Source organism: Anastrepha ludens, chromosome 2 (genome assembly GCF_028408465.1).
Source record: "Anastrepha ludens isolate Willacy chromosome 2, idAnaLude1.1, whole genome shotgun sequence".
Lineage (NCBI taxonomy): Eukaryota > Metazoa > Arthropoda > Insecta > Diptera > Tephritidae > Anastrepha > Anastrepha ludens.
The window spans coordinates 83,742,274-83,765,465 of NC_071498.1; the positions used below are offsets into that span (position 1 = coordinate 83,742,274).

At 37.4% G+C, this 23,192-nt stretch overlaps 2 protein-coding genes across 2 annotated transcripts; both read left to right on the plus strand.

The window, feature by feature from the left end:
- The first annotated feature begins 212 nt into the window (after positions 1-212).
- LOC128858346 (cAMP-dependent protein kinase catalytic subunit 2-like) lies at positions 213-3,418 on the plus strand. The gene is made up of 5 exons (XM_054094536.1): positions 213-612; positions 696-925; positions 993-1,158; positions 1,256-1,533; positions 3,052-3,418. The coding sequence occupies exons 1-5, from the start codon at positions 439-441 to the stop codon at positions 3,266-3,268; spliced, it is 1,065 nt and encodes a 354-aa protein (XP_053950511.1). The 5' UTR covers positions 213-438; the 3' UTR covers positions 3,269-3,418.
- A 13,577-nt stretch (positions 3,419-16,995) lies between these two features.
- On the plus strand, positions 16,996-19,370 carry LOC128858354 (uncharacterized). The gene is made up of 4 exons (XM_054094547.1): positions 16,996-17,126; positions 17,198-18,336; positions 18,410-18,700; positions 18,759-19,370. The coding sequence occupies exons 1-4, from the start codon at positions 17,108-17,110 to the stop codon at positions 19,269-19,271; spliced, it is 1,962 nt and encodes a 653-aa protein (XP_053950522.1). The 5' UTR covers positions 16,996-17,107; the 3' UTR covers positions 19,272-19,370.
- Positions 19,371-23,192: the final 3,822 nt, after the last annotated feature.

Consider the following 23,192-nt stretch of genomic DNA (forward strand, 5'->3'; position numbering starts at 1 on the left):
TTAAGCTTCTCCGCTGTTAAGCTGGTGGCGGCGAATTTTATAGTCCTGACAAGGTAATTATTAACAGTTCGTGTTTTTAACTCGTTTTTCTCTATTCTCTATGCCTACAATTTGGCATTCATTTCTATGGCAAAATTTTTATAATTATATGACATCGTTCATTTGTTTTTGAAAATATTTACAGATTGAAAAGTTAATTCTAAATGAGAGATTAAAATTAAACAAAAAAATTTGTTCATAGGCAGAGGAACCATTAACTTTTATCTAATTTAATTTAAATTCGCTTGGCACTTGCTTATAATCTTCTAATGTGCGTTGGAAAAGTTGTTTGATAATTTGGAAGGCAAAAAACAATGTTCTAAATGTTTTGAATAAAAACAAACCGGATCGAAAAATAAGTTCAACGTTTTTGGATGTTGTGAAGTGCAAAGCCGAAAAATGAACAGTGACCCTATGTTCGTTTTCAATCCATCTGTGGATTATGATCTAATACTCGCACTATTTCTGGAAGAATTTAATACGCGTTGGGACAGCGTGACGCCATCCCCGGAAAACGGACTCGTAGGCTTTGAAGAAGTAGCAATAATTGGTTCCGGTTCGTTCGGTAAAGTGGTATGAAATCACAAAAATGCGCAAATTATTCGTAAGAGACTTTGCTAGATTTAATGTCCTGGATATGCATTTCTTTTGATTAGGCTTTGATAAAGGAAAGGAAAACTGGCGATTATTATGCAGTCAAGCAGATGTTAAAAGACAAAATTGTCAAGGTGAAGGAGGTGGCGCATGTACACAATGAGAAGCGTGTATTGGCCAGCATAAAATTCCCCACTCTCATTTGGTTGGAATTTTCAAGAAAAGATTTTGATCAAATCTACTTGGGCATGCCTTACATTGGTGGCGGGGAATTATTTACATATCATCGCAAGTACAAACGTAAAACTTAAAGTGAAGTTCTTTAACCACTAAATATATTTTTAATTTCTTTTATTCAGAATGCGAAAATTCAGTGAAAAACAGGCACGCTTCTATGCTGCTCAAGTATTCCTCGGCCTGGAGTACTTGCATTTTGTCCATCTTATATATCGTGACTTGAAACCCGAAAACATAATGCTCGATGAGAAGGGTTATATTAAAATAACTGATTTTGGATTTGCTAAGGTTACTCAATTTTTTTTTTGTTTTTTTTTTGTCAGTTTAAAATATTTGCACTCAACACTTTCATTTATATTATATATGTAACTATATTTTATTATAGAGAGTTAAAACTCGCACCATGACTCTATGTGGCACGCCCGAATATTTTGCGCCAGAAATTATTCAGGCAAAACCTTATGGCTCATGCGTGGATTGGTGGTCCTTTGGCGTATTAGTATATGAAATGGTATTCGGGTCATCACCTTTCTCGAAGTACAGTCGGGACAAAATGGTTATGTACTCAAAAATTTGTGAAGGCGATTACAAAATGCCACAGATCTTTAGTACCGCCCTTAAAGACTTAATCTTCAATTTGTTGCAAGTTGACCTGTCTAGAAGGTACGTGTGAATTTTTAAAATATCTTTGGAAGTAGATTCTTCTCGAAAATGTAAAGGGGTTCATATCATATATAGTCTGATTTTTCTGTACAAATTGCGCAGGCCATATGTATATATGTAGATATTTCGGAGAAGATATTTTCGCAGCAAAGTTTACTTATTTCATTATTTAGCAAGCCAAGTTTAAGAACAAATCGACTTGAAAATAAGAACTTAGTGAAACAGTTTGCTTATATGAGATTTAAGTCCTAGAAATTCAGTTGTAGAAAATGAATTTAAAGTGTTGAAGGCTTTATTTTAATTTTTATACCCAATAATAGCCACATTCGATTTTTTAAATAAGCCACTAGACAAGTGATTGTGAAATAAACTTCTGACTGTGACTGACTTAAATTTTATATAAAAAGTTATTAACCAAAGCGCCTATGAAATTACGTAGTTCCAATGAAATATTTCTATTGAATGTCTCACCGTCGAGCGGAACCAAGGTTGCTGACGTGCTTTTAGCGCACAAAGAAGTATTTTTGTGGATAATGTCTGCGTTTCATAACTCGAGCGATTCATGAGCGGATGTTATTTTCAATACTCTCAATTTATTATATTATTTATAGCCAAACGCATTGGAAGGAAATCCCGCGGTATATGTTATTTATACCCATTATTCAGTATTCTGTTTTCATATCGACCACTTTATCTACGTGGCTTTTACTTTAATGAATCAAATTGTCAAGTTTGGCTTGGAGCCCTCGCAATGTGAACAGAGGATCTTCCATCGAAGCTTCTGATATTTTTATACTTGTTCCTTTTAAACATTTTTATGGAAATCTGTTGTCAAAGTAGCAGAAATGAGTGTTGTAATCTAACTCTTTCAAGTTGCCAGGAATCGTAACTAGAATTTACGCGCATTCAAATCTAAGATCCCTCCAAAATTGGGTTTAATACAATACATTCAGTTGCGTTGCCCGAAGAAAAGGATTTACTCGAAGAACATTTGAGAAAAGTTCAAGCATTGAAGTTGCGTTTTGCACTCTTTCTATGATGAGAAGTTCTTTTGGGTTTTGCATTAGAAAGGCCAATGCATGTCATTATGTAGGCATACGATATCGTTTAAATAACTGCCTAGGCTTAGCTCGTTGTTTGAGTAGCGTAGTGTGCTGAGTTATGTTGACCCTGAGGGTATCGGTAGATTGCGGCTTCAGAGAACCAAACAAGAAAAATCTAGCAGAGCCACATAACACGATCACGTCGCCTCCGAGAGGTATAACCATACCCTAAATTGTTCGTAATAAATTTTTATCATTTACCTCAGCCACTGAGTAAAAAATAAGCAGTAGATTTGGCAGACGCCGCCATAGTAACATTGTCGCATACATATCAACATCGACCCGTCCTTAGGAATATAAATATGACTATACTTAAAGTCCTTAATTTGCACAGTTATTCAACTCAATTTCATAAAAAATTTATTTTTCTAAAAAAGGCTATACATGTTTAACAAATTTTTATTTTTATTTAAAGATTTGGCTGTTTAATTAATGGCAATAAGGATATCAAGGATCATGTGTGGTTTAAGGCAATCGATTGGTTTGCGATACTCAATCAAGAAGTGCATGCCCCCTATATCCCGGAAATAATGCAACCTTCGGATTTTTACAGTTTTGATCGATTCCCGGAGCACACGAGAACCCCCCAGTCAAAATTCTGCCGGCATTGTGATCTTTTTGAGGACTTTTAAATTCATTTTAAGCTTACATTTACTTTTATCATGTTTTTTAATTTAATCTGGCATATCCTGTGTTCATTGGGATGGCATTAATAGTACATATACATACATACATACATATAAAAGATCTGATAACACAATTGAGTTATTTCAACATGGAGTTGGTGTGGTGGAAAAACTTACTTGCGTGATGTAGTGTGGTATAACGGGATCTTTACAAATACTTAAAAATATAAATAATATTTAAATACAAAGAAAATAAAACAAATACAAAATAATTTTGCAGATATTTACATACACATAGCCCATCAAGTATGCGTTCACTTTACAAGATTTTTAAGTTGAGCAAAAACATATATCGAAGACATATTTTATTTATTTATTTATTTCTTCTTTACATACTTAAAATAGACAAAGTATGTAATGAATTGTATACATTACAAAAGCAAAAGAAAATGACTAGACTCCTCACTTGATGTTTTACATAACGGGAAGTAATTGCAGCAACCTGCACCGAACAGTATACAGACAAACACTAAACGACATTCATCGGGAGACACTTACCACCTTCTAAGCTCCTAACTTCTGAATGCCGTCATCGGAGTCCAACCACCACCTATTCAGCTACCCGCGATACCAGCGTATGTTTGGCCCTATTGCATTCTGGATACTGTAGCAGGTAAAACTCCTATCTATCCAGAATCGACCCCGTCATACCCATCAAATGTCCAGCACGTGAAGGCACACATCACGACACTAACCACTTTTCACATGTCCCATCGAACCTATTTACCTAACACCCTTTTCTCTCTCTCTCTCTCTGGCCCCAACCTGTCGAAACTGCACGTTTCCTGTTAGATGAGTTAGACGAAGACGACCGGTAACTATTGGGTTGTGGAATAAGTTGGTATCGTTTTTACCGAAGACTTTTATTTGCACAAAAACAATTTTTATATCAAGTTAAGCAATTATATATTCGGCGTTTCTGTTTACAACCTCTTCCTACCTCCCTAACAATTAGTTGATGTCGTTCCGCCAAAAATTGCCTGATCTGGTGTCAAAGAAGTTGTTCAGCCAGTTTCTAAGAACATCTTTACAATTAAAGGTGACGCCCTTCATATGGTTTTACAGGGAGTGGAAAAGTGGTAATCGGTCGAAGCAAAGTCCGGAAAATACGGCGGATGCTGAAGGACTTCCCATTCGAGCTCTTGGGGTGCGGCTTTGATGACTTATGCAACATGGGGTCTGGCGTTGTCGTGAAGGAGTATGGTTTAACCATGTCGATCAGGTCTTCTGAGTGGAATAGTCTCATTTAGACGGTGTAGCTGGGCAATGTGGAGCTCCTTGTTGACCGTGGCCGCCTAGTTGAGTTTAATAATTACTTATACATAAATGAGCCTCCAGAGTTTTGGAAATTAATTTTTTTTTACAGACAAAAGTAAATTTTGAATTTTTGGGAGAAGAGACCGTCAAAATGTTTGGCGTAAATCAGGCACATCTCTTCAGACACAAAATCTGCTTGGTACAGTAAAACACGGCGGTGGTGAAGATATGGTGTGGCGATGCATGGCGGCAAGTGGTGTGGGTTAATATTTGAACATATTAAGAAAGTTTTCGGAACTGAGTGCCGAAAATCTTGGCTTACTAAGAACGTTTTAGTTCCACGTTAACAGTGTTCGTGTTATAGTGGAGCAATCTGTAGAATGGGGAGCACGTCTTTATCGTCGACTTTCAAAAAGCATTCGATGCGATCCACCGTGACGCAATTTTGATTGCATTGCTGTGTAAAGGAGTTCCGACTACACTTGCCATTTGAAGCATAAAAAATAAAAATAAAAAAAAAATAGCTCAGTGGTTCCAAAAATACCGCTGTGTGTTGTCACCAATCCTTTTAAGCATTGTGTTGTGCTGCGTTATGGACAAAGCACCACAGGAAACGAATGGCATAACATGGGGAATGAATGGACGTCTGGAAGATCTCGATTATGCCGACGATATATGCCTAATGACACACATCTTCACAGATATGTCGAAAATACTAACGCCAGTAAAACAAAGAGCAGCGAAAGTAGGCCTCGAAATAAATGTCGGAGGAACCAAGGTAAGCCCGTAATTCAAAAATTGAAACCACCCGTGCAGAGACAGTCTATTCGAAACAGAGCCTTGGCAACAGAGATAGCAGAGAGATTACCATACCGCGAACATACCGAACGAAGACGTTGACGATACGAACGAGGACAGATAGAACATTGTGAACTAAACCGCCATCAAGCGAGGAACGCACAGGAACAAATTGTCTAAGTTGAAGTAATAGAGAAATTGTCTAAATTAAAGTAAAAACAAATTGTTTAACTCGGAATCCTACATATATATAGGGTCGTTCAATAGGTGCGCTTCAACTTTTTTCCGATAGGGAGGGCGAACGACGCAATATTTTTTATTTTTCGCTTGTCATTTGTAAACTTCATTAGTATACATTTCATCATGGAACGCTACACACTTGAGCAACGATTGCAAATCGTGCAAATTTTTTATGAAAATAATCGTTCTGTTGCTGCTACTTTAAGAGCATTACGGCCATTTTACGGTCCATTTAACAAGCCGTCCCGTTTTGGGGTTATGTGAAGTCATTGGCAGTAACAAGCCGGCGACGATTTGTGAGCTCAGAGCCAATATTGAACGCGAAATTGCTGGAATTTCGGCCGATTTATGCAAAAGAGTGGTCGAAAATTGGGTTCAACGATTGGACTTCGTAAAACGTGCACGCGGTGGTCATGCAAAAGAAATCGAATTTCATACTTAAATGTATATGTTCAAACTCGATAATAAAAAAAAAATTAGTTAAAAAAGTCAAACCGTTTGTGTTTTATTCAAAAAAGTTCAAAAGTTGAAGCGCTCTTACTGAAAAACCCTATATATATATATGTATATTTATAATATCTCTTATAATGTCCTCCAAACTGTGAAATAGGTGAAAAACCTTGAAGTAATTTTTGACTCAAACTTTTTTTCTCAAGTCACATCAACCAAATTTTTATTCGACTTAATAGTTAGACCTATTAAATGTTAGACTTAATAGTTCTAACTTCTCAGATCCTTAAACAATTAAATTCCTGTTGACCGCGTCTGTTCGGTCTAGAAACATATATAGATTTATTTCGAGACCTTATCTCCAGTTTGCTGTCATAAAAAATAGAACGGGGACAAAAGATGTTTTTTTTAATTTGATCCTTAAATTTGTTTGTCCCAATTCGCTCTTATAGCTCTCACTTGCTATTAATCACCATGCCTGTATGTACTGGAGGTACGATGGCTTCGTGTTGGCCCAGATTGGTGCTGCGTACAGAATCCCTGTAAAACCTAACGCGTTACTTATTTTTACGGCTCTGTAAATGATGCTTAAAAGTCATTTTCGAGTTAACGAGAACTCCCATGTATTTGATATATGGCTGCGACCTTATGTCATGGTCAGCTGCCGTAATTACTAACTTCTCACGTACCCGTCGTGTGTTAGTAATACGGCTTCAGTTTGTTTAGCTACAAGCTCTAACTTCACATCTCCAAGCCATCTTCTGATTTTTACAATTGCATTATTGCATAACGCTTACCAGATGCTTTCCCACTACCACCAATGTAATGTCGTCCGCGTGCTCAATGAGGGTAGGATCTTCAGGAAGCTGAAGCCGTCATACATAGCATTCCACAGTGTTGGGATAAGCACCGAGCCTTGTGGAACACCTCCAGTTACTTTATATCTCCCTATACCGTTATCAGTATCATAAACTCCTACTTATCCAGAACTGACTCTGACATACTCAATATATGTCCGGTATGTGAAGGTACCACGCCCGATAGTAATCACCTATTCACATGCCCTCTTAAACTCACTCATCTAACGCCCCTCTCCCTCCCTCCATCTGCACTCAACTCGTCGATACAGCATATTTCCTTTGCCTAGATGAGTTAGGCGATGACGATCGGTGACTACACCGTGCTGGCAGGGCTTGATAAACTGCTATAGCAACAGCAATGAATGTTAAGCAAATGTGATATTTTATGTTTCAGAGAGTTTTTTTGAGTAATAGTATATACACAAAAAGGCCAAAGAATACTTAGTTTCTCTGTCATCACTTCCTAGCCAACTTTTTGGCGAGTTAACAGGATATAAAAATGAGATTTGCATTAGAGATATTGTGCAGAGTCATTTTTAATAGGATTCGTTGCGGTGTGCAGCACACGTGGCACATAAGGGCAACTGTTTAATGTACACACACACACATGAGTGCTTTACATGTAGTAACTGTACAGTAACAACTTCAATCAGTCTACAAAGAACATGCGCTCTCTTCCGCTTGAGTTGCCGTTGAGCACTTAAACGTGTGTGTTGGCACACGCGAAACGATACACCGTTAATAATAAATGAAAATAATAATATTGTAGTAGTATGACAATAAAAGTAATGATAATGATGAGTTTGATGACAGAAAAAGCCAACAATACATTCACAAACACAGTCACACTGAATACGGGTGTGTGACAGAAACTATGACAAGCATCAGCAGTCGAAGCAGTGCATCAACCCCCAAGGGGTATAGTATAGAGATGAAATGACGTATAGAAATAGTATGCAGTTGACAAATTTTTACGGTAATCACATAAGAGGATGCCGAGGTACATTTTAAAATTCCACGCAATTGCACCTCAAGGGTTGTTCACCATTGTTTTGACTCAAATTTTATATTTTAGCGATCACTGCAATGCAAGATGAACTATTTAATTATTGCGTTGATTGAGCATTGGGCGGAACAATGAGAATTTTGCTTGGGCATTTGGGTGCACTTGCGTGGGAATGAAAATTATTGAAAAGAAAAATGGTAAATGGGAATCTGTGTACAAACAGATGTATCAGCCTACTTAGGAAAGCAAAACGACGATTCTTTGATGATATCAAAGAATATACTGCAAACGAACTTGACATCGTTAAAACCAAAAGACGTGTGCCAAGAAAACTCTTGTAATTTAATATTTTTATTAAAGCAGGTTTATGTTGGATCACAAAATCAATAGTCAAATTTCAAAACCCACATGCCCATCATATGTGAGGCCCTGAAGCGTAAAAATAAACTGCATGCAAGAAAAAAAGAAATTAAATAAAAATAAGGGCTACCCTGCCAGAAAATCGAGTATTGTCGAATGATGTACTTCTATCGAACGTGGAGTTTGTGTAGTTCATATATTTCTCTCTTTCATAAAATATTGATTTTTTTCAATTGGTAGATTTATCAGTGATTTCAAGTAAAGCATAGCCTCGAATTTTTGGGCAGGTACACATTTTTCGTGATTTAATTATTTGTCGGTTCTTTAAAGGAGTACATAGCAGGCAAAATATCAAATTGTGAAAATACAAAAAAAAAAAAATACAAAAGCACACCCACTGACCAAACTCATTTACCATTTTCTTAAAATATTTCAATTTTAGTTTTTTATTTAATTTGATAAAAATATCTCTCTCTTTTTTGAAATTATGTATGTTTCTCAAAGCAACATTTATATAGAATGCTGTTTATTTTCAATACCTTGCAATTAATTTTTTCCAATTTTGGGCACCTACTCCTGATCTATTTCCACCAAGTTTTTGTAATTACTTAATTTTTTTTGTATTTTGTATTTATTTTTTTGAATTAATACAATGTTTTCAATTTATTTTTCGGTTATAATGGACCAACAGAAATCCGCAAACAAATCCCGTTCCCTTCCACCGACTGCGAATTTTTTCATTGAAAAATAAACTATAAATTGCTTGGGAGGCAATGCCCGCTTAAAAGAAAATAAACTGATCCAAAAAAACGAACCACAATCTACCACCAGAAATTAAGGTTAGATTCCCAGGTATTTTTATTATTTTAGCGTCCCTAAACTTGTATTATATCGTCCTACAGTACTTTTTACTAATGAGAAAATCGATATATCTGGGATTTCCCCCCTTCATATTGTTTCTCTATAAGTACAGGGTTGCCCATATTCGACGGAAAGTGGTCCGAGCAATGCCCAACTGCTGAGATCGGTGATTTTGGGATGACCTTGGCGACGCCTCAACACTGGCCCGTACAAGAGCAATATTCTTATCCGATCGCCTTAGTCGTACAAATCTTAGTCGTACCTTTCGTACAAATGTTTAATGGTGTTCTTAGAAGGCGCACTTTTCACATTATCTAATTTTTTATACGCACGTTGAGTTTTCACAATAGAGTTCTTTTGTTGAATGTAAATTTCAACAATTTGGGAGCGCTCGCGTGGCGTGTACTGTTCCATGATAAAAATCTGCTAGGACTGACGCTGCCAACGCGGTATGTCATTAAGCGATCTGACGTCGTTGTCAAAAGATACAGGGTTGCTAGATGGGTCCCTCGAATATTGACTACCCTGTATGTATCATATCGTTAACCACCTTGATCTAGAAGTTTCCGTAAATGGCTATTTTCTTTAGAGTACCATTAATGAAATAGTTTCCCAACATTTCTGAGGTTTTTGCGCCATTGAATTGAAAATCGCACTGGCGATAAAATTTTGGTAGGAATGCTAACAAAACAAAAACAAAAAAAAAGCAGAACTCAAATCAGTTGACTTAGAGTGCCACCTGGCGGTTGTTCCAGCAAAGTTTTGATCAAGGTGGTACACATACGGGAATTACAATGGTTTTTCGGCTGCTGGCCCTAAATGAATCCTTCATGCTCTTTTAAAAATATATCGACATGCTGGTTGAGAACTAAAAACGTAGATTTACTCCATGACCAATTTTTCCATGTGTGAAAAGTAAACTTTTTTTCCACTATTTGTATTTAAAAATTTACATTTTACTACAATTCATTGCCGTTGGGAGCGCCTTCGATCTGCACAGTGTAGAAAGAAACTCGCGATCTTGCATGTTATTGCTCTTCCCAGCGCTGGTTGATCTGATTTCAATCCCACCTTTCCAAGTGCATACGGGAAGCAACCAACTGCTGGCCAACCGTGGCTCAATTACTACTATTCGTGCGTAGTAATTGAGCCACGGTTTCTTTGTCTAGCAATCTCTTTAGCCACACAGAGAATGAGTGGGTAGCCAATGGTTTACTTGATAGAAACTCGGAAATAGGATCTTTGCCGTCAAGATTTAAATGACCGTTCAGATCATTTGGCGTTACCCAGAGTGCATTACGCGGGCATAGTAAATGCCGTTTTTTTTTAAGATTGAGAACTTAAAATGATTATTCATTGTTGGTATGAATTTTTTTATTATTTCATGGCATTTAGTTTCTAGATATGATATCCGGCATATGCCCGCCGTGGCTACGAATTACAGGGTCTATTCGATCAGTCCAATTTTTAACTACAATACTTTTTCCAATAAATTTGAATAATAAATCCAAATGAGTCCAATCATCAAAACTGCGACGCAAACGATAGTCATTTGGCTTCAATTCTTGCACGAGCTGCGTTTTATAGGCACGTAAGCCAATATCTTTACGTAAAACTTTTCAAGTAGTCGGAGGACAAAGGCTAACAAGTTGAGAACGGCACCGACTTGACATTTCGGCATCTTCTTCAATACGTCGCCCAATGAACTTCCCGACTAGATTTATTTTTTCCAAAGTAAATTTCCTCTATATGGTATCACAATGGACGAATTTTGATTCTTTATCCAAGTGGGCTTTTAAAGGATGAAAATAAATTTCCACGCTTTGGAAGTTTTGTTCTGGCGTTAAACGATTCCTGATGAATAGCCAAACCTTAATGAACAGCAATGTCGATACATTTGGCCATTCTCAGCCATTCTACTGAAAATATGCATTTAGGTTATTACCTTGCATTGTTTTCATCGACACAATTCAGCGGTGCTCCTTCTTTTAAGATCCACAATTTTGCTGTGATGAATTTATTAGACTTTCTTATAGTACGATTACCGATTGACAATAGGAAATTTAATTAAATTCTGGAATATGGGTCTCAGTAAGGAGGGCAGACAGACAGACAGAAACAGTCTTATGAGTCTCATACATTGAATTAATATCATATCGTAATGAACAAAAATAAATTTACTATATTCGGAACTTTTAATTTTATTAATTCGAGGAAGTCACCCCAACATTTTTTTTCTTTTAAATTCATATCAAACGATACTTATGCCTGAAAACTTCTACTTTGATGAGCTAAATTCGCCCATATAAATACAAGATTAAAGCCGTTTTAGTAGTGAGTACAATCACACCACATGCACATACATGATCTATCGGCTGAGGCAATCACCACGTGATGGCGTCAACTTTGAATGAAAATATTTTATTTTTCGTGGCATGAAAATGAAAATTGCACGAGTATATCAAAGTTTATTTAAAAAACGGCCATAATTATTTTTTCTGGTTAATGCGTATACAATTTATTTTAAAATTGATATTCAATAGCAATAAAGTTAATAATTTAGAACAGCCTTAATTCATATATACACGCAAATATGTAACAAAGCTTGCTGCACTCACGCACCGCAAGAATTTCCCACTAACCTACGGTATCGCTTTACTGCACAGCATCCGAAGATAATGAGGAGAAGCACAGCTCAGCGAACGCCGCACACCACCGCCAAAGTCAAGTTGAAAAACTTGTTTTACTGCACTCATCTCAGGCGCCTTAGAACTTTTAACGCTCTACAACTCTTTAACGCTTCACATCAAATACGGCGACGCGTGATTCGAAAATAAACAGCAAAACGGAATGGGAAACTAAAATAAAAACAATAAAATTAGATAAAAGATAGTCAAATAAAAAATATAAACAAAATTCATATCGAAATAAATAGTGCTTATAAAAAAGTTGAAGTGCAAAGCGCATGAAATGCTTAGTTTCGCTTGGCGAGTTCACTGTCCTCAATTTATGACGCTTTGAACGTTTTTGTACTTTTCTCTTCACATTTTTTTATTTTTCTTCTTACTTAGTTGGCTCGTACAATATTTGAATCGACTGGTTAACTTACATATAAACTGGGTTAATCGAAGTTTATGCATAGCGGCAGCAGTTGGCCAGTTATGAAGTTCAAGTCCAAAGCTAATTTTAAATAGGTACATTCACCGCTTTATGAGCACAATGCGTTCGGTCAGTGGTAGAAAATAAATGGTTAGTTGAGAGAGAGAAAGAGAAAATTTTCATTAATGCTGTAATATAAGTTGCAGTTTATGGCTTTGGCCAACAATTATTATTTGTATAACTCAAATCGAAAAAAGGTTTCTATTACCCATTAAATGGGTTATCTCTTAAATCAGCTAATTGGGCGCGTTCAACTGGCTCAAATGGCATTTTGTTGTTCTTCTCGTCGGAGTCAATTGTTTTGGCTACGTCGAAAGCTGCGCCCAATAGAAAGTCAAACGCGTGGTTGTTGGTAGTTTTTTCTGTTTTTCTATTTTATTGTGAAACCAATTGACCCATTTTCCACTCGAGTATACATTTTTTTCAGGTAATTGTTTGTTTTTACAGTCGGCCAGTTATTTAAATTTGGAAGTGAATTTATGCATAACTGATTCATCTTGAGCGCTTCATACTTTTACCCTCTTCGTAAATAATCACGTATATGGTATTTCATATTAAAGAAACTACTAAATTCCTCAGTTTAGGTTACTATTAATGCCAGCCAAGTCAGAGAAATACTACCACAATGAGTAGAGCTTATCAGCACCTCCAGGACGGCTGTGTTATGTATACCAGGCTTTTGAAAAGTGGTCCCCCAAAGCGGCAGAAAGTTCTGAAAATACTCAGTTTCTCCTCATTGCAATAGTCTAGTGCCTAGGGTCTAGTCTTCCACTCAACTTGTAAAAAAACTTGTATGTTTTCTCAATGCTCGAAACTGCACTACGTCACCGAACCCGAGGCAGCTTGCCGCTTTACTGCCGACATTTTCGAGCACAGTTGAAGCCAGAAGCCGTGATTCCAATTGATTATCACTTATCGTACATCACAAATAAAGCCTTGAGAGCAATATGCATATGGCAAAGGCTTTACGGTAAAACATGGGATCTGCGACCAAAGATGATGGCATGGACTTATATATATATATATAATTGGCGAGTACACCCTTTTTCGGTGTTTGGCCGAGCTCCTCCTCCTATTTGTGGTGTGCGTCTTGATGTTGTTCCACAAATGGAGGGACCTACAGTTTCAAGCCGACTCCGAACGGCAGATATTTTTATGAGGAGCTTTTTCATGGCAGAAATATACTCGGAGTTTTGCTATTGCCTGCCAAGGGGCGACCGCTATTAAAAAAATGTTTCTCTTAATTTTGGTGTTTCACCGAGATCCAAACCAACGTTCTCTCTGTGAATTCTGAATGGTAGTCACGCACCAACCCATTCGGCTACGGCGGTAGCATGGACTTATAAGACAATAATAGCGCCAATGATCACCTATGCCTCTTTGGTATGGTGGCCAAAAGTAGACCAAACTACGACTCAGGTAACACTTAGTCAGTGCAGCTCTAAGGCTTCCTAATCTATTCCATCTCAAAGAAGTCAATCTTACAGGACATGAAAGAATTCTAGGTTCAATCCTGAACTTTCCGTGCCTGACAGTCCACGACAAGATGGAAAGGAAACTAGAATTTTTCAAGAAATTCAAAGTGGTCATTCGTGGTCAACGTGGAGAAACAATGAAACATCCTTAAGAAAGGGTGCCCAGGTGGGGTTTACTGATGGGTTCAGAATGGGGGACAGTAGTGCCGGGGCTGGAATTGTCGGACCACATTGCAAAAAAGCAATTGTAATGAGAAAAACTATTTCCATGTTCTAGGCGGAGGTCTACGCCCTAGAGCTGTGTGGCAGAGAATGTCTACGGAGAGGCTCGCGCTGTGCCAATATTAGCATTCTCTCTGACAGTCAAGCAGCTATAAAATCGATGGACAGCTTCTCATTCCAATCAAGGTGGGTCTGGAAATGTTTTAAAATCTTCAATATCCTAGCATCAAGAAACTCTGTTACCTTGATGTGGGTTCCGGGACAAGAGGGGCAAGAAGCGAATAAAATTGCGGACACTGTAGCGAAAAAGTGGACAAACACTCCCTTCATAGGTACTGAACCTTTTTGCGGGGTAAATAACAGCTTCAAAAGTGCCTTTCTACGTGAACAAGAATAACGAGGCCTAATTAACTACTGGAGAGCCCAATAGGGCATGCGGCAGTCGAAAAGACTCATAGATCCAGAACGAATAAAGGCATAAGCAATCCGTAACCTAAGCAGAAAGGACATACAACTTGATACTGAACTGCTGTTAGTAAACTTAATTATCACATGGAAAATATAGGAGGGATAAAGAACGATTCCTCTAGACTCTGCAAAGAGGCACAAGAAATAGCAGAACGTATTCTATGTGACTGCCCTAAAATTTTTTGAATAGGCTACATCACTAATAAATAAATAAATAAAATCAAATGAAGTATTAATTTTCTTTGATGTTTTGTTCATCATTAATTGGTTTATAATAATTGAACAAATTAATCACTCTAAATTTTCTTTATTATATCGTATTTTGTGCCTAGAAACTTTGTTGTACTATTGCCTATCCTTGGTACAACCTTTCGGCAGCTGTGAATAAATTCCTCATTCACGGTGTTTCCGTGATTTAATATGCAGTTTTGCCTGACGAAAAGCGAAGACATCTCGGAGGTTTGCCATGGCCTGCAAGCGTTTCTTTATTTTGGTGTTCACAGAGATTCGAACCACGCACCAACCTATTCGGCTACGGCGGAGGTCTTTGACATACTGGTTCATAATCGTAGTCCCGCGTTAAGCCCAGATTTAGTTAAGTTAAGGCTAAATATGAATATTCTTATTTTCTTTATTACCATTGTGAATTTAGTTCTATGGCTTAGTAAGAACCAGTTTGACTAAAATCTGTTGTATTCTAATATCACCGGACAAATTTGTGTTTTTTAATTTACATTCAAATATTTTGGCCTTCCTGATAACTTTGAAAAATAAACATGGCAGAAGAGCATAAAGTACTTAAATTACCCCTTGCTCACAATAATGGCAGCGCGACATTTAATTTTTTTATAAAAATATGGTTCATACTACAACAAAAATCTCATAGTTTAAAGTTTCATATTGCACACAATTTTTAAAAATTCAAGAAATCTTTTTTTTCATTTTAGCCTTTTTAAACCTTGTTTACTATTAGTAGATAAAGAGCTGTTTTATTTCGACTACGATTATATTTTTAGTTTTCTTTTTTATTTGTGCTGTAGAGCACTTACTATGTAATTCTATCATTTTAGGGTAACTGGTATTTAAAGAGGGCAAAACGAATATAGAAAAATATCTCCAAATAAATTTATTAGCTTTTCCAAACAAAACACTTTCGATCGATTATGGGAAGACAACAAAATGGCTTACCTAGATGCGCACTGGGTCGACAGTACTTTTGGCTCTTTCGACAAATTTAGATATTGGCCATCAAATGACGGCGTCTCTTGAAAAGGATCAGTTTGGTTTTGTTTTATCAATCAATTATCATTGATCACCTTTTCAAAAATTCTTTGCGTTGGAAAAAGGGTAATGGTGTACTAATGCTGAAATGAACGAACTCTTTCAAAAGTTAAATCGTTTGTAAAGGATGTCTTCAAATACAATGAATTCGAAGCTAACTCCATGTCTGCTGTGAAATTCTGTCAACGAAATAATGTGACAAATGACAGTTCGAGGTTACTAAAATTTGAGCACTCTCTGGATCAACTCTTTTTAAATCGAAATCATGAAATTTTGCTGACACTTTTTGAATTTTTATAATATAAAATTATCAAAATTATATCAAAGTCTGGTGCCCATAATACCTCAGATCTTCATCATACCATTTTTTAAGTACTCTAATGCACATTTATTCTCCTACCCCACTACCAACCTGTTGCATTAACGAAAATTTTATCAAAATGTTACAATAATTTTATATACAGGCAAAAATATGTGTGTACGTATATAGGGTGATCAATACAGAACCTCTTAGTTTTAATTCACATGATATTTTGACAGCGACTTCCTTCCCGCTGAACATCTTGGCAGAAGGTCAGTGTCATATCTGCCCAGAACGAAATAAATCTTCTACGCGAACTCCCTTCACAAAAAATATTGAAGACTTATTTCTAAAGTCAATATTGTGTAGCGCAAGCAGTGCGTTTTTTTGAAAAGAAGTCAAATTCATCTTTTCTGACGAACCGCATTTCCACCTTAACTGCTATGCTAACAAGCAAAACTATCGCATTTGGTGATCGGAAAACTTACACGCCACCGTTGAAAAGCCAACACGTCACCAAGGGCTTGGAAAAATGGGTTAGCAGGAAGCGCTGCTGCGAAGCCGGGCGAGGCAGCCATGTGAATGAAATCCTCTTCGACAAATATCTGTAATGTTTGATCTTTCGAATAAAGCGTCAATATACAAAAACAAATTTATTTTTGTTAGTTGTTTGGAATTTTTGAAACCAAACAACTTTATGGGTCACCCTGTATACCTGTCTATTCATTGGCCATAACCTGTTCTCTACTGACGTTGACATTTTAGTACCACCGGCGCTTAGTTTGCTTGCCAATAACTACACGACGAAAAAGCAAAAACAAAACCCCAGTCGTATCGTATTCTTGTTCAATTCTTCGGCGAAGAATGGTTGCAACGCTTGACTTTCTTAAAACTCTTTGGCATACACCAATGTTCTTCATTCGGGGTTTAGCTTTCGTTTAGTCAACAGCGCAAGAAAGGTAGAAACGTTTGGCAACGCATATACACAGTTTGTTAGCTTTGAACTGGCTTAGAGGGAGTGGACTTTTAGAAAGTAGCACAGCCAATATGGAAATTAAAATTATGTGTAAGTAATTGTGGAAAAATAGTTTCGCTGTAGAATTGTTTGTAATAATTGTACATACAATGTACTTGCAGTACTCTTCTGCCTGTGCTTCACAATCGCAGCGGCGTTACCCACACAAAAGACTGATGCCGCAGATGTAGCAGCCACATCACCCTCGTTATCGCGCTTCGCAAGCATTGCTTCTCAGAAGATCGCATTGAATATGCTGAAATTCAATGCTGACATCGATGCCAATCAAGTTTATTCACCTTTGGGCATCAGCTCAATACTCGGTGTATTGGCAGAGGGTGCGGCTGGTGAGACCTACGATGAATTTACCAAGACACTTGGCTTCCCCGCCGAACGTGCTAATTTGCGTTCCTCCTTCCAGCGTATACTGTCGCGTTATCAAAGTCACGAATATTCTACGTTGCCATCGTTCCAGACCTGGTTGTACATCTATCGCAACAACACTGCGCGCGATGAATTCAAACAGCTGGTTCGCGACAATTACTTTGTCATGGTAAAAGACATTAATAACGAAGAGTATAACTGGAATGAACCAAATACTTCACCAGATGTAGAGACCAGTTCGGTGAGCAACAGCAAAGATGTGGTCGGTTTTGAGACCTTGAAACGGTTAAGAGCTGATGCCGATTTGGCTGCTGCAGCCACAGAAACGCAGACACAGTCTGCGCAGCCTGATACATTTGGCGAAGAGGTAGTCGATAAGGCAGCATCAAAATTCGATCGTGTTGTTGAAGATAAACAGTACGTAGAAAAGCCAGTGATATTGGAAGAAATAAAGAAGAGTCAGCCGGAAAAAGAGGCAGAAGACGAGAAGATTACTGTTGAGCAGTCAAAACCAACTGAAGGATCAGAAAGCACTACTATCATTGATGAGGTGAGTGAGCAACTGAAGGACACAGAAGCTATAGACATAGCAGAGATACCTAAGCACGAAGAAGAATTGGTTAACAAGGATATTAGCAAACGCGAGGATGACGTGAATTTTGAAGACAACGAAACTGTGCATTCGGAGGAGAAGTTGCAAAAACACTACGACGAGGATCACGAAGGCATTGTACCCACCAAGGATGTGCTGGACTCCAATGAACCAGAGAAAGTTACATTGCCACTACAGAAATTGGAAAGCGCGCTCGACACAGCTAACAAGAATGTGGGCGAGATAATGATTGCGCTCGAGTCGCACATAAGCTCGGTGAGAAGAGTAAGTCACTGTCATAGCGAAAATATTTGCTTTATTAGCTATTTAACGAGTATTTGTATTTGTTTTGCTGTAGGCACTTGGTGCACGCAGTCTTTTCCGGAAGGAGGACATCGCGCACTCTTTGAGCGCTAACTCCATCACTGGCCGCGAGGCTGCCTCAAAAACTAAAATGTTGCTCTTTAATGGTCTATACTATGCCGGCCTTTGGGCGCAGTCGTTTACTCCACAAATTTCAAATGAAGAGAACTTCTTCTTCATGACAGCCGAGGATGCGATGAAAGCACCAATGATGCAAACAAAAGGAAAATTCCACATTGCCGAATTAGAGCACTTGGATGCGAAAGTATTTTGCTTGCCATATCAGGTAAAGTTACTGTAGTGCTAGGTTTTGTTTTTATTAATTTAATTTATGCTTATTCTAGAATAAAAAATACGCAATGATGATTGTTCTGCCAAACGATACTGAAGGTCTTCGCCCGCTTATCGAGAAACTACAACCCGAAGACTTAAAACTGGCCAAATCATTGGTGCAGGAGAAAGAGTTGCGTATCACAATGCCGAAATTCCAAGTTGATGAAACTTCACGTTCCGAAGCCATGCTGAAGAGTATCGGTTTGAACAAAATCTTCGCACGTCAAGAATCCGATCTCAGCCTATTATCTGACGATCCTGATTTACATGTCGACGAAGTGGTGCAGTTCGTGAGTGTACGCGTGGATGAGAGCGGTAGTAGCGAGAATGCGCTCACAGCCTCCAACAGCCAGGCGCGCACAACCGAAACATCAGATGTGGAGACGATCGTAGTGAATCGTCCCTTCTTGTATTTCATAATGGACTGTGAGGAAGAGTTTGTGATTGTTGCGGGCAAAATTTATAACCCGGAAGTAAAGGAAGAGCTGCCAATTTCCGTTGAAGTGGAATTTGAGGAATCTTAAATCTTTTAAATAACAACAAGATCATTAAAGTATACCCAATGCAGGTCAACTCATTTTTACATTTTTCTAAAGTGCCTAATACATATTTTTAATAAAAAGAAAATTTAAATAATAAGTAGTTTTTTTATGAGAGAGGCTTATTATTATCACTACAATGGGGCAGATGATATGTTGTGTAGGCCGAGCTTCTCCTCTGCTCTCTCTATGCTCAACTTGATGTTATAACGAGAAGCCTACAGGTTTGTGCCAGTTACGGTAGAAATATATGATACTTTGAACTTCGGCATTGGAGGTCTGCTGTCGGTATGTATACTCAGGTCTTAGCTTTGTCAGCCTAAGCTTTAAAATATAATACAAAATAAAATAAAATAAAAATAAATAAAAGGCAATGAAATTGGATTTAGTAATAATTTTTCAAATTTTTTTGCTCGATAAAGAAAACTTATGTAGGTGGAATTGCGATTTTCCTTATGTTGAACGGCTCTGTGATGATTCTGGTCAGGGTATGGTACGGTTCCTATACCACCTCGCATAGTGTGCACGGGTTTTTTATGAAATTAATTGAGACGGGTTTTCATTTTGCTGAAACAAAGTGGCAGTAGTCACTAGAGCACTTTCACTCACCTCTTCTTTATTGCCCCTGTGTGCTGCAGGGAGAACATATACGTAAAGTGGTTCTTATTGCTTCGTGCCTGCAAATACCTGGCACCATAGAATTTCGGTTACTCTACTGCGGTGGGATAAACAGTTCATGGCTACTTTTTAGCGTAGCTGGAGGGATTTCGTCGTTGCTACCTAAATTTTTCTGCGAGTTATGCGTCGCCATCAATGATGAAATGAAATATTTTGTTATTCGAATACCTCAACGTCGTCGACAATTGAAGGTCCGCCAATCAATTTCATCATTGAATGTTTCCAATATAAGATATCACTGCCTCTTATTTTATTAGCCATTGCCATTCATAAACATGTGCATGACGGGTAGCTGTGCAATTTTTATACCAGGAACTTTAAACACTCGCCAAGTCAATGATTTTCTTTGTTTTCTTTCATTGAGTCCTTAAAAGGTTCATTAACACATTATCTTCGAAAATCGTAGTAGACCGATGTTGCACGTAACTTTATTGGCTAAATATCTTAAATAAGTTTTATTACTGAGTATGACATTAGTGAGATTATCCACATTACATTCCCACCAAAACTTCATCGCCATTGCTTGGCATTGGTCAAGTTACGCCTTGAATAAATCTACTCTAAAGAAAACAGCCGTTTGCGAGTGACATGACCGCTTCAGAGGAGATCGTAAGTCCTGCGAAGATGAGGAACGTAGTAGCATTCCATCGACGTCAAAAACTTCATAAAACATCAATAAAGTGAAAGAAAAGTTAATAAATAACCGAAAACTAACCACCAGAGAGCTAGCAGAGGACTTCCACATTGCTGATGGATCCGTTCAGGCCTTGTAGTTCTTGATTTGGGCTTACGCTGTGTTGTTGGAAACTTGGTCACAAAGGACCAACCTGATATCGCCAAAGATATGATTTGCAAGACTGAATACCCTGAATGACGTTTTGAATGATTTTTAGATCAATTGCGTTCTGTATATTGTAGTAGGTTAAACTCCTACCTATTCAGAAAGCGACAAACCCAATATATTTCTGGCATCTGAGGGTACACCACACGATACTAACCACCTATTCCCATGCCTTTTTCATCTCAATCTGTCGAAACAGCATATTTCCTGCGCATATCGTCAGATGAGTATGACGATGACGATCGATGTCTACACCGCACTGGCAGTCTGGCAATCCAGACATCAGGCGAGTGAGTGTAGAGCTCGCACTAAACCAAGACCAGAAAACCAAGTAATTTTCCGTCAAAAAAGAAAGCAATGTTCTCTGTGTTTATGGATTACAACAGTAGGTTATAGTACATCACAAATTTTTGCCAGAAGGTCAGACAGTCAGTAAGTACTATTCTATGGACGTTATGAGATGTTTACGTGAAGCAATTCGCTAAAAAAGAAAGGCTTTGTGCGAAAACAACTTGCAGATTTTGCACCACGATAACGCATCGTCACACAGTGTCATCAATATACGTGAATTTTTGACCAAAAACGAAATCCAACAGCCATGGATTTCTCTTGATATGGAGCCTTGCGATTTTTTTCTGTTTGATCGAAAGGAAGTAATGAAAAATCGAAGACGGCTTTACCGAAAATAGGGTTCTAGAGATGTCTCGAAAGCTGGATCAAACGCTGGTATAAGTGAGTTGCAGTTGATGGGGAGTTCCTTGAGGGCAATAATATCACTTATGAGGAATAAAATCGTATTTTGAATTTTCTGACCATATGTATTTATGTAGTCCGTCACCTTTTTGATCACGGAGTATTGCAAAGTTTAGATTATTTATTTATTTTGAACTATTTTTTTAAGTATTATTATTACTTCTAATCTTTGCAAAAGATTTGGAAAAACTCAGCAAATTTTCATCAAAATTTAAAAAAATTTTAAGCAGAATTTGTAGAAAAAATTTGAGTACGTATTTTTATGGCCTATTTTGGTTAATTTTGGTTTAAAAACATGCTGGTTTAAAGTGGCTCAAAAACCACGTTCATTTTTAATAATTTTTATTTTTGACGATGTTGTGCATTTATTTCTATTTAACGAATGTTTTTTTATAAGAAGAAAATGCACAAGACCAGCAAATCAAAAAATTAAAAAACCTATTTTTAAAATAAGATTCTTTCAGGCTTCACTATTTTTATTTGAAATACGGCTCTTGACAATTATATGTAAAAAAGACATCATTTAAATGTCCACGAAGAACACGACTGCAGGTAAAGTCCGCCAAACAGTCGATTGATTAATGCCTAATTGTTGAGAACGTCGAGATATCGATGATGAAAGTTGTTCAGCAACACTTTGCGCTACAGTAGCGATATTTTCAACAGAACATCTAGTTTTTGGCCTGGCAATCTTTTTTTCTACCCTCAACAGAACCAGTTTCTTGAAATTATTTCACCATCCTTTGAATTCTTTATTGATTTGGATGATTATTTCCACCTTCACGAATTACGAATTTTGCGTTATGTTGTTCGTAAAGATCGACCATTTTCATAATAAGCTTCAATAATTTTAACGCGTTCTTCTATCGTGTAAAATTGTTCATCTGCTTACATGGCAAATGTCAAAGATGACATAAAAAAAGTTACCGTGTAGGAATTATTCTCTGCTGGCATCTGGGCGTCACTTTTGAATGACCCTTTACATAAGTGTTTGTCGCTATTAAATTTACCACTTTTGAATGCTTGTTCACTATTTAGGCATTGCATTACTCACAATATTTTATTTCACAAAATCTAAGGTAGATGACCCTTATAAGATCATCTTGATGCTGCCTTCAGGACTAATATATGAAAGTCCACTCCTTGCTTCTTAATACTTATCTGCAAAATACAAATTCCAACTAAACTATTTATTTAAGGTACGACAATAAATTATAATGTGGTGGACAGAAGATTTTAATGGTTTTTCGCATATAGTTTTTGGTGGTGAAAATACATGAAAGCAGCCCCAAAAGAGTTATGAGCCTGGAATTCGAGGTAAATTTAAAGTTATTACCGAACTGCCTGGATAACCTTTGCTTGCACGTGCCCGTATGTTTGTATGTAGGTATGTAAATAAGCACAAATTCTTATAATTTATGCAGCGCACATAAACGAACCAACAAGTAAGAACTTGTAATTCCTACCAAGAAACATAACATTTCTACAATATATAAATTAATAGTTTTCGGAACTAAGAAAATGAGCAAAATGTCTCCTTGGGGAAACATTAAAATTAGTCAAATTGCGAGCTAGAAAACTTGCCGAAGTGCTAACAGGAAAATTGTTAAATTTTTGGTGTAGAAAATGTGGCG